This window comes from Arvicanthis niloticus, chromosome 12 (genome assembly GCF_011762505.2).
Source record: "Arvicanthis niloticus isolate mArvNil1 chromosome 12, mArvNil1.pat.X, whole genome shotgun sequence".
In the NCBI taxonomy this organism is placed as follows: domain Eukaryota; kingdom Metazoa; phylum Chordata; class Mammalia; order Rodentia; family Muridae; genus Arvicanthis; species Arvicanthis niloticus.
In genome coordinates, this window is record NC_047669.1 from 60,849,213 (window position 1) to 60,862,041 (window position 12,829).

Here is a 12,829-nt window from a genome sequence, read left to right on the forward strand (position 1 = left end):
TTTTTGATGTGGTCTGGTCTTGGTGTGTAGACCATGCTGGAGTTGGAGTTGATCTTCCTGCAGCCCCACCCCATAGTTACAGCCTCTGGAGCTCTGTGTTTGTAGGACAGGCCGCCACTCAGGGTTGTTTCTGAAAAACTATTTTATTTGAATCTATTCTCTTAATAGCTTTGGAATAAGAAGGACCTCCATCATTCAGGAGTGCTGGAATCAAAGCCTGTATCCAGTACACTGTGGCCATGATGATGTCACACAGGGCGGTGCAACAGAAATAAGTGTAAATGCTGCCTACATAGGCCATTAGACACTTTCTTCCAGACGTATCTAAAAAGAAGAGGTTAATTGAGTAACTTTTATTTAACCTGGTTTATCGCAAACACGTTTCCATAAGTGGTCACATTCAACATATTGATTGAGATTAAATATGTTTCATGTAGCCTTTGTCATTTGGTTAGTGTTTCAGTTTTAAGTAGCTCATTTCAGCTTGCACTAGCCACTTGTCCAGTGGCTGGCAATTGCCATACTGGCCACCAGAGATCTAGTATTCAAAGCAATATTTCTGCTATGGTCAGCCCTAGAACAGACACTTCCTATGAAAACACACAGAGGCAGTGTGTCCTCAAAACTAACGGAGTATGGCTTTCTATTATTCTTGGGAGGTTTTACCTTTCGAATAATTTTCCCTGTCACACAGTATTTTTCTGTTGGCAGTGAGCTAAATCAAGTCTCCTGTTTCTTATTTAGTTTCCTTTAACCACAAGAGCAATTGTTACACGTGTACAGAAACGATATCAGTACCCCTTATTTGATAATTATACACATTGCATGTTTTACAGAGAAGATAGAAAAATGTAAGCATAAAAATTAATGTCTTAAACTTGCTCATGGGGGAAATAAATGCAGTCGTGGAAAGGTGCCAAGTAACTGGATACAGTGGCCCTGTTAATGGGTGAGGAGGCGTTCCAGGACATTAGGAAGGCATTCCGACTATATTTAAAGCAGCCGGTTTAGGCATGTGCATCCCGGATGTAAGCGACCTCCTCTGTAGGGCTGAGCATTTTTTTATATAAGGTGAAACACTATTTGCTGATTTTTGAGTGTATCTGTTTGTCCTGTTTCTTGTTTCATTTGAGTCTTTCCTTATTGCTTTTGCCAGGTGGCTTCATTGCAGGCCTGTGGTAATGAAAAGGGAATAGAAGGCAAAGGACGTTTCCTAAGACACAGTGTTAACATAGCATTTCATGAGGGTGATGACAGTATTCTACTTTGACACATGATGCAAAACAACCTATTTGCATGCGTTTTGCCAGAGACATTCAAAATTAGCAGCCATCGGATTACAGACCAGTCAGGAAGATAGTTGCTACTTAGTAGATAGGAAAGGACGGAGGGGTCTTTGTGAGGGCCGTGGGGGAGGGAGGGTCCACTTCAGTGCTGTTTGTATCTGCACGCTCCTTGCCTGCCTCCCTACGACTGTTTACATCTTCCTGAGTCCTGGCTTCTAAATTCTGTATTCAGTATTCATTACAAGCCATCTCAATTCCCATTGAAGTTTGAGGGAAGTAGTGCATCTTGTTGAGTCAGGTGTTGCAGAGCTCTTCTGGAGATAGAAACAAGAAGGCACAGTCTGGGGAGGGGTCAGACATAGGGTTACCGTCTGCTATTCCGAGTGACTTTTATTCTAAGTGAGTGTATGCCGGTTTTGTCACAGAGGAAATACAGGCTAGCAGATACAAGTCTCATTAATTGAATTTCTTACACCGCAGCGTAAAAGCGGAATCATAAATGTCCTATGTAGTTCCATCTTTAAGGGGTTTTATCCTGTGTTTCCAAGGTTTTATTTCTCTGAGGTTTTCATGTGTAAGTGTGAATGTTCTACTGCGTGTATTCGTGTTTTATTCAATTTTTCTTTTTTTCCTGTTGACCTATAGGCATGCTCGACATTTCTCATTTCTAACACCCCTTGCTTGGACAGGATCTCAGTCTGTCTACTGTTTTTGTCCTATTCTTGAAGGTCACGCTCCCTAATATAGCAGTCACTTCTGCTTCTGCTTGGATTCCCCTCCCCTAACTCTCTAATGAGATATGTCCCATTCTGTAGCCAAATAGTGTCACTAAGTTGGAGTTGATCTAGGTCACTTAGTGATCATAAAACCTAGGACATAACACGCCAGTGTCGTTTCCTTTCATAATAAGTTTTGAGTTCTTTCTGTTTAGAAAACATTATTACTAAGTGTTATAGATAAAAAGACCCAGAGAGGTCCACACCCTATTGGGAGGGACTGGTTTGGTATATTTACTTATTATATACTGTGTGGCTAGTCTTGTGTCAACTTGACACACAAACTAGAGTTATCTGAAAGGAGGGACCCTCAGTTGAGAAAATACCTCCGTAAAATTTGACTGTAAGGCCTTTTCTTAATTAGTGATTGATAGGGAAAGAAGAAACCCACTGTGGGTGGTCCCATTCCTGGGCTGGTGGTCCTGGATTCTTCAAGGAAGCAGGCTGAGCAAGCCACAAGGAGGAAGCCAGTAAGCAGCATCCCTCCATTGCCTCTGCATCAGCTCCTGCCTCTAGGATCCTGCCCTATTTGAGTTCCTGTCCTGACTTCCTTCAGTGATGAACAGTGCTGTGGAAGTGTCAGCTGAATAAACCTTTTCTCCCCAGTTTGCTTTTTGGTCATGGTATTTTATCATAGCAATAGAAACCGTAGTACATAGGCACGCACTGCCATGTCTGAATTATGCTCTGGTCGAGATTTAACCCTGGGCTTCCTGCATGCCGGACAATGCCTCTACTAACTAAGCAATAATGGCTGCTGGAGACGGGTTATTAAGGTGGCAGTGTATTCCCTACTGTCTTCTGTTTACTGAAGAGAGAATACTGCTGTATGCTTGGGCTTGTCCTTTAAAATCATTTGAAACAGTGTATCTCTGTGTATTTGTGTGCCTGAGAGTTTGGAAGCAAAGGACACCTGGAGGTGAAGTTATGGGTAAGCTGTCTGACAGATGTTCTGGGAATAGAACTGTGGGCCTTTGGAAGAACACTGTGTTCCTAACCACTGAGCCAACTCTCCAGACCCTGAACTACTCAGGCTTCCGTGCATTATTTCATTTGATCCTATAGCGATGTGTAGGCATCATTACAATTTATTTGTTCATTTTTCCAGTACAAGGTCTTACTGCACAGCCCAGGTTGGCCTTGAACTCTCAGATATAACCTAGGCTAGTCTCAGACACTTGGCGATCTTTCTGCCTCAGCCTCCAGAGTGCTTGGATCTAGTAATGCATCACAGTACCTAGATGGCATTATTACTATTCATTTTCATCTTAAACGTGGAAACGTCATCGCCTACAAAGCACTCATCTACAGCTTTATAAACTGCGAGGTTGAACTCAGATCTGACCTTACAGCCCCAGCTGTTCACTGGGTAAGTTGTTTTCGTAACTTAGGCTGTGAATGTTCTCGACTGTACTTCCTGAGGTAGGGTTGGAGCTGCAGAGCAGCGGATGTACTGGGGAGGGGACAATGGAGGGCGAAGACATCTTTTTGGTTGATGGATGAACTCCAATCTGAAGACGTTTAATTCTGAAATAGAAATTTTAGTTCCACACCTTCAATTTATGCTGGAGCCCAAAGAGGGGCAGCTTGTCTAAAATGACACAGACCTGTCCCTATGTGTAGGTGTGTACCAAATTTGACGACAGATTCTTAGTCTGATACTTCATGCTCTGCTAAAATGAACAGTCCACCCAGACCCTTGAATCATGTGCTCTGCGTGAGGTACTACTAAGAAGTTTGGTGTAGGGGTTGGAGAGATGGCTCAGTAGTTACTGCTGTTGCAGAAATCCCAAGTTCAGATTTTAGCACTCATGTTGTGTGGCTGGCTCATGACTGCCAGGAACTCCAGCTCCCTCTTCTGGCTTTTGTGGGCACTGCACTTAGGTGCAGTGCTTAGTGTAGAAGATGATTTGTACTTGCTTAACCCATCCTTTCCCTACAGGTCACATGGGGTTCTGATCGCGGACTCCCTGCATTTTCCAGTGATTTCAGAGGTGAAACCTCTCATTGGCTACTTGCAGGATGCTCGCAGCCGAGGAGGCCTTGTCCCGTCCCCACCTCCATACAGGTTGACCGTGGCTGAGATGTAGTCAACCAGATTGATCTGATTTTGTCCTATTACAAGTTAAGCTACCTCTTGGTGTCTCTGCTTTGTAAAAGAGGGATACTGTGGATACCTCTGCCATGGAGTTGTTAGTGAGAATTCAGAGTTGATCTCTATAGAGCGTTTTGAAAAGCACAAGGCTGTTAATGAGTACTCTTGCTGTTTGTTAAGATGGTTTCAAGCTGGGTGTTGGACATAGCTATAATCTTAGCACCCAGGAGAGTAAGTTGTGAGGGTCTCAAGGTTGAAGTCCCTTTGAGCTACACAGTGAGACCCTGTCTCAAAGTCACCTTCCTCAGCAAAAGACTGGTTTCCATCCCAGCTTATTTCCCTGGTAACTTGGGATGGGGTTCTCCTTGTGTAGGGCATCAATCCTAGCTATTTATAAAATCCAAAAGTGTCCTTGGGCTGGTTCTTAGTGTTGCTAATTTATCTGACTAGCCTTATCTTCGCAGATGTAAGTGATAACTGAACAACCAAACTATAGCAACCCCACCTCTGCCCATAATTTCTACCTCCCTCCGACTGATTTCCTCCCCACAGCAATACATAACTGGGTAATTGAAGTAATTATATTAACATAATGCAGCTTCTCCCCTGGCTCGCTACCTACCTTCTCCCCTCTTTTTCCTCAAGCGAGGTCTCTGTTTAGTTCAGTATGGCCTGAAATTCCTGCTATGGCCCAGGTTCACCCCAAACTCCCCATCCTCTGTCTGTCTCAGTCTCTCAGTTGCTGGGATTACATGTGTGTGGCATTGTGATCAGCCCGGCCCAGTGCCTCCCTCTACCCCCTTCTCTGACAGAAGCAGGGCGAGTCAGGTGACTTTTTTCTAAGCGTTACTAATCGTAGAGGAATGTTCTGGCAAGAAGGTTGGCACAGGTTAGTGAAACAGGAAGGGATCAATCGAAATAGCATAGATAACAGCACAGGCGTGACTCATCCGTGACGCCGTCACCAGTAGCAAGTGTGTATGTAGTGTCTGTGATTAAACTACAAACTTGGGCTTGTTCTTACCAATCTTTTTCATGTATGGGTTGCTGCTTTGTCTAATTTACTTCTTGAAATTCGGCTAGACTCTTCCCCCACCCCCTTCTTTAAAGTTACTATAAAATCCAATGTAGGTTTTTTTTAAAATTATTTATTATTTTAAAGATTTATTTATTTATTTATTTATTTTATATATGAGTACACCACTGCTTTCTTCAGACACACTAGAAGAGGGCATCAGACCCCATTATAGATGGTTGTGAGCCACCATGTGGTTGCTGGGAATTGAACTCAGGACCTCTTTGTGAGCCACCATGTGGTTGCTGGGAATTGAACTCAGGACTACTGAAGAGTAGTCAGCGCTCTAAACGGCTGCGCCATCTCTCCTGCCCCCAATGTAGTTTTTATAGTATGCTCTAAATGGGAAGTTTAGGTGATGGCTGGCCTTTCACATAAACGTGTTGTGTAGCAATTTTCAAAAGCAGACCCCCAACTTTCCAGAAGTGAAAAGAAAATGCCAGAATTACCAATCTGAAGATCCACAGTCTTTTGGAGATGGGACTGCTGCTCTCCTGAGGAATGCTATCTCCCTGGTGCCACCGCAGGGATAGATTGCCTCACGTTGCACAAACCCTGTTCGGGTTCAAGCAGGTTTCTGATTTTAAGAGAGTTAAGGCCTCGGCAGTGGTGGATGGAGAAAGGAGGACGTGAAGATGCAGTTGGAGTTCTCCCGTACTTTAGGGTATTCTGTGTCAAGGTGGCCTGGTGACTCAGCTCCAGAGAGTCCTGGGAGCAAGAATCTTATCAAAATTATCTGGCCTGGGAGACATTCTGTTAATGACATACGTTCTCCTAAAGACAAGGAAGTTCTGTACACTAACAAGGTGGCCTTGAAAAAAAAAAAGTAAAACAGAATTCTTTTTTTGTTTGTTTTGTTTCGTTTTTGTTTTTTGAGACAGGGTTCTCCATATAGCCTGGGCTGTCCTGGAACTCATAAAACAGAATTCTTGATTGTTACAAAACCTGATTTAAAAAATAGTATTTTCAGCTATAGTGTCAGAGGTTGTAAACAGTTACTAAAACCACATGCATCTCCCACAACACCTCCGTGTAGAGGTGGTAGGATACTTTACGTAACATGTGCAGAGCCCTGCGGTCCATCCCTAACCCAGCCTAAATGGGTGTTAGGGCGCATGCCTGTAGCCCCTGCTCAGCTATCCTCTGTATGTTCCTCTACTCTATATACATTGTTAATAAGGTGACAGTGTTACATAATATCAACTACATTTCAGAAGCGGAAACAGTTGTTTAGTATCGTTTGTAGTGTCTATTCCTCAGGATTTGTAAGTGAATTTACATACAGCCTTAGAAGGATGCCCGACTCATAAGAAAATAATAAAGTTTAATTAAATAAGTTAATTAATAAGTTTAATGAAATAAAATTAATAAAGTTTCTATATCTTCCCGAGCGTAAGTTATTTCCTGCTTAGACAGTCTCTCCCGTAAGTACTGACACGCATTGATGAGGTGTGTGAATTCTGAGTATGTTTAGCTCATCCTTGGGAGATTCGTTGTTCAAAACAGCTCACCCGTTCCATGGATCTTTCTGAGCCTGTTTGTTTCTTCAGGCTGCTGGAATGGGATACCAGAGAGGATGGCTTAAGTAAAGAAACTTGTATGCTCACAAATCTGTGGGCTATGAAAGCCAGGGCCAGGGTGGCCGCCATTGTGGTTTCTGGTGCGAGGCCTCTCTCTGCCTTGTAGGTAGATATCTTATCTCCGTCCGCACCAGATGGAGAGCCCAGATGGCTCTTCTCCAGTGCTCAGCCAGATCTTACCTTAAGGGCAGTGTCTCGAAGTCACAAAAGGGACTTTCCCACATGGATTTTGGGAACTTTCAATCATAGCCTAATTCTCCAGGAGTTTTCAGTACTTAGTATTAGTGTGCTAACACATTGGCTATCTAAGGCTATGTTCCTTTTGAATGCCATGATTTGATTAAATCATTAGGTAAATGAAATGAAACCAAAAGGTGATATTTAGCTATACTATTATTAATGTGAGTGAGATTCAATTTTACCACCTCAAAGGGTTCTTTCGTTCGATTGTTTTTTGTTTTGTTTTGATAGGCGAGTGATTGCTCCACCAGTGAGGTATAATTCCAGCCCTTGGTTTTTGAGACAGACTCTCCCTCCTTATGTGTAGTTCAGGCTTGCCTTAAACCTGCTACAAAGCCTAGACTAGCCTCAACCTTGTGAGCTTCCAAGTGCTGGGATTATAGGCTTGAGCCTTCTTGTTTGGCAAATTTGCTTTTTAAATACCTAATCAATGTTATATGTGGAGTACAATATTACATTGCTTTAATTTGTATTCCTGTAGTTCTAGATTATATTTTTAGATTGAGCGTGAGGTACAAGGAGGTCCCTCATACCTTGGGTTATTGTACACAGCTAAAGCCCTCTCTGTCCCAGCGGTCCCTGGCCAAGGAAGCCATCTGCTAAGACTTGATGGACCTGTAACATATTTCTATCACCCAAAGTCTATGGTTCTGTTTATGATACAGATAGAGGACAAATGCACAATGATGTGTTGGCCGTTGTAGCGTTGGACAGGCTGGCACTAAGAAACCTGCTCCACGCCTCCATCCCTCCCTCCTCTCATCTTGTTCTTCTCACTGGGCTAAATTGTCCCTTTTGTAGAAAGTCAGGTGGTGTGCAATCAAACAGATCATCACCCTTCTCACTGACTTCTTTTCTTAGTACACTTGTTATTCTGTTTTGGTTTGTGACATAAGGTCTCACGATGTCGCTTTGGTGGCCTGACCCGTGTTATATATAGGTCAGGGTTGCCTCCGACTCACAGAGTTTGCATTTCAAATAACCTGGGATTGCAGGTGGGCACCCCCATTCCCGGCCCTGCAAATATACTTTAAAGGTTTTCCTCTCCATGGTAAGCTAATACATCTTTAACTTGGTAGGTGTTATCACGGGAGTAAGGCTGTATTTTGAATCAGGAGCCACTTTCTTTCCCTTGGTGGTCTAGTGACAGTCCCTTAGGTCATTTGGTTAAAGTGGTGTATTATATAAATTCCAGTACAAACTTGCCATTGCTCTCTGTCATTCATGACCACCATGTAAGATACTCAGTTTCTCATTTGCATCCCCTTGTTTGAAGCTCTTCTGTCCCTTTGCAAAGTGGTGATTTCCAACTTCAAGTGTTTATGGTAAATATTTTCTTTCCCATCATAGCTGTCTCCCCACTCCTATTTTCTTAAAAAAAAAAACAAAAAACAAAAAAAACAAACGAACAAACTTTTTTCTCTTAAAACAATTTAAAGCTCTTACCTTTACTTCCCTGAAAAAAAAAAAAAAAACAAGAAATTAAAATACCAATACCAATTTCAATACCAATGAAATTTCCTTAACATTTTCTAACTTTGCATGATCAAAAGGAAAAGCTCACTGAGGACCATCCATATTGAAAAGGTAGCTTGTTCTGGGACAGGGCATAGACATCTATCGGGGGACCGCCTCCCCTTGGAGCGGTAGCTCCTCCCATTTCTCTATGTGCCTTTCTTTGTAGAATCGGATCTCCTGAGGACTTAGTAGGAGGTGACATCAAGGGCTGAGGAATACTCTTTGATGAAGTCTCATCACTTTGATGTTCAGTTAGCCTGAGCAGCAGAGAATCTCCAGAGACCTTATTGATTTAGAAATTGGAGATAAGAAAAGCAAGCAGAAGGTTGGGAGATGTTATTCCAATTAGTGTCCGTGTGGGACGGGCTTCGCTGTTGATATACTCGGTTCTGAGCACTCATAACTGGCCTCTGGAAGGCCTTGTGGCCTGAATTTTTTTGTGCTATGTCTTTTACTAAACCCTGAAAATCAATTTAAATAAAATGATGCTTGATTTAGTTTACGAGTGCTGTTTGAATCTGCAAGTAGTTTTCGAGTTACTTCATCCCTGCAGTTGACGACAGTATGAGCAGTTTACAGAGTCACTGCATGAGTATATCTGTCTTTTGTTTTATACAATTCTGACTGGTGCGTACTTCAGCACTTAAAAAAAAAAATAAAGGATGCCTCTGGAAAGAGCTCTTAGTGTTGCTAGGAGACTCGAGAACTCTTTTTTTGTGAGGGTCTTGAGATTTCAGTTCATTTTTAGTACAACCCAGTGAGGAGCAAACACATCTCCAAAAAAGAAATACATGAAAGTCACTTACGAAGCTGTTTAAAATTCTCTCCTGCAGAATAGCATCTCCTGGCCTGGAATCTGAGGGTGCACATATAAAATCCGGGAGTATTTGCCTCTAGCCTAAGCACATTGTGCACCAGCTAAGGGAAAGACAAGACAGATCACTTGAAGTGTGAGACTTTCTTCAGGCAGGTTTTTTGCATTTTTCTGACAGTTGTGAAGTTGAACAGAATATAATTCAATCTCTGATTCTTTCCAGCAGTTAACAAGGGGCTGTTTTAAGAGACTGAGGTCCTTCCAGGTTCCCTCCCACTTAAAGAAACAAATCATGTCATGGTAGATCAGGATTTCTGCCTTAACGGGGCCTAAAACTCCAAGGCAGCATTGGGAGGAAAGGCAGCCCAGGACTGGGAAAGTGCGGTGGGGTGTGGCTGCTGAGTCAGCAGTGCCGTGGATCTCTAAAGGAAAACAAACACTAAGGCCAGCAGGAGCTAAAGGCATACATGGAAACAGGTACAGTACATCCTAGCCGGAAGAACAGAAGGTGGTGAGGTCGTAGACTTCTGTTCTGCAAAGGAGGTAGGCACAGGACTGAATTTCTGAGAAATTATAACCAGGACCCCAAAGTTCCAATATCTCTTCAGCAAGGACTCTAGAGATGCCAGTGTCAAACCATGTTTTAATAAAATAAATATGTAGACATGAGACAGAGCGAAGGCCAGAAGACATTCAGGACAAGCCTAAGCAGTTGCATGGTCTCAGCCAGTAGATTTAGAGGGGGGGATCGTCAACCTTTGCTGTGTAAATAACCAGCCCCAACTTTAGAGGCTTAACCCAGAAGTCAATGGGTGTTGGGATAGACTAGGCTGAGAAAGGAAGTTCTGGGCTCACCCAGGGTGCTGCAGAAGCTGATCTAGAAGTTGGGTGTTAGTAGTCTACACCCCAGTTATTTCCCACAGAGTTTGTTTGCAAGGCGGTTCCTAAGACGAGAGCGGATTTAGCAGGGCATCTGGCGGCCTCACCTTGGATCTCGCCCAGCGCATTCTTGTTACATTTCACTGGTTCGACTTAAGAATGCAGAGGATTTGTACAACATTTTTTATTCTGTTTGAGGAATGTCCTTAGATACTTTTATAAGCTTAGGATGGTGGCTTCTCCTTAGTTCCTTGTCTTCAACTTCACCAACACTTAATATTTCTGATAGGTAGCATTTTAAGATTACTTCTCACCTCGTAGAAAGGATAATACCTCACATTATTGGAGAAACATCATCAGATAGTCATTGTGGAGAGTGAGGACTTGGGATTGATTGACTCCTAACTAAGGATGAGCACAAGATGAAGGGAGGAGGAAGGTGGACAGAGTGTTAGTGTGGGGAGAGGCAGGTTATGGGTACCGCTCATGATCTCAGTGTCCAGACTTTTGTTGTGTAATTGTCCAACACTGAACATCTGGAAGTATAGGTGGTTCCAGCAATAAAGCAGCTGCTCTTAGTACCAGATGGTGAAGCTTCATACCCGAGACAATGAGAAGCTTGAGTTAATACACAGGGACTCGATTGGAGTTGCCGGTGGCGGCTTATGGCTGTAAAATACCAGCAACTTAGGACCCTGAGGTAAGCAGAACACCCAGAGTTCAAAGTGAGTTTCAGACCAGGCTGGCTCAATGAGTAAAACCCTGACTCAGGAGAAAAGAAAACTAAAGGTACTCACAGAAAACCTAGCAGACGCGACAAACTGGAGCTGGGGAAACTTTGATGATGTTGTAAATAGTTTTAAAGGCGTACCCGATGAATTATAGATGAATCTGTGTTGTAAATCAAGCTGGTGACTAGACTATTCATACTTTGAATCTTGATTTGAAAACCAGCATGGCTTTTGTTTTGTTTGTTTGTTTGTTTGTTTGTTTTGTGGTACCCAGGGAACCAACCCACAGAGCCTTTTAACCGCTAGGCAAGTGCTCTAACACAGTGTTGGCTTCCTGTTTTGAGAAAGGGTCTTGCTATGGAGCTGGGGGTGGGTGCTCAAACTCTCCATCCTCCGGCCTGCTTCGGCCTGCTTCCTTAGTGCCGGGTTTCAGGAATGTGCTCCTCCAGTTGATGGCAAAACTTTCTGTCCCCTCCTGTTTCTGAGACAGTCTTGCTCTGTCTCCTAAGCTAGCCTCTAACTTCTGATCCTCCTGCTTCTGCCTCCCTGGTGCTGTAATTAAAGACGTGAACCACATGCTCAGTGATAAAACCAAACAAAACCACAAACAAACAAAAAGGCAGCTGTTCACGTTCCTCAGATTTAAGTGCAGGGCTGTGCACGAACTGGGCTCCACCTTCAGCTATAGCAAAACGAGTTTTGTAGTCAGGCTTGGTAGTGCACCTTTATAGTCCCAGTACTTGCTCGGCGGAGACAGGATTATCAGTTCCAGGCTTCAGCCCATTAACAGTGCAAACTTTTTTTTTTTTTCTTTTTTTTTTTGCACCTGGGAAGTTTACAGTGCTTTTAAATGGAATTGCTTGGATATTGTAGTATCAATGGAGTCATTGCAAAGCCACCACAGACCTTGAACTCCATTGCATGGAACCCAAACCCCTCATCACTTTGCTCCCATGAATAGCCCCAGGGCCGTGTGCCAGGGCAGTAGCAAAGGCTTAGTCCCATGTACGTGGTCATTTTTTTTTTTTCAGATTTTACCAGCGGTTTGAGAATCACTACACCTGAACAGAAGGTCGAAAAAGCTAAAGGGGAAACTGCGTATCTACCATGCAAGTTTACTCTTGATGCCGAAGACCAGGGACCACTGGACATTGAATGGCTGCTATCCCCGTCTGATAACCAGAAAGAGGATCAAGTGGTGAGTTTTGATCAATGCTGGGCACTCCGTACAAGCCAGTGAGGTTCTCGGGTGCAGGGGCCTAGGAGAAAGTCAGCTGCTCAGGTGTGATGTGAGGAGCACTGTCATCCTGTGTGTTGACACACCCAGAAGATATTGCATCTGTAACAAATGGGAAGGGGCAGTGAGTAGAAGGCTGCTTTAAGGACCCAGGAAAGCCTCTGAAAGTCTGGACATGCATGTGAGGCACCAGAGCAGGGAATTGTGGGTATCTGGAGCAGGCACACAGCAGTGTACATACCATTAGGGACTTTTTGAATGAAGCAAGTTTGTTAAAGAAGATACATGATATAATATACTGTAAGAAAGGTATGCAGTCTTATTGTTAGGACCTAGTTTCCATATTTCTTCAAGTTAAATATCCTGTACGATGAGTTACTTAAGAAGGAAATGAGATCTTTGTTGTTGTTTTTCCCTGACTTTTTATTTAGTTGTGTGCCTATTCACATGCATGTGCCGTAGTTTGATGAGCCAGTGGAGGTAGGGTAGAGGGCAGCTTAGGAAGTTGAGTCTTTCCTTGTGGATCCCAGGAGCTGAAGGCAGGTACTCATTCTTGGTGATAGGTCCCTTTCCCCAGAGCCTGTTCCTCAGAACACAC

General features: G+C 43.3%; 1 protein-coding gene across 2 annotated transcripts in view; it reads left to right on the forward strand.

The window, feature by feature from the left end:
• Window positions 1–12,829, forward strand: part of Cxadr (CXADR cell adhesion molecule) — a 48,200-nt gene that overhangs the window by 10,547 nt on the left and 24,824 nt on the right. For both annotated transcript variants that reach the window (XM_034515172.2, XM_034515173.2), the window contains exon 2: window positions 12,026–12,192. In XM_034515172.2, the coding sequence (XP_034371063.1) occupies window positions 12,026–12,192 (167 nt within the window). The remainder of the gene's footprint in view (window positions 1–12,025; window positions 12,193–12,829) is intronic.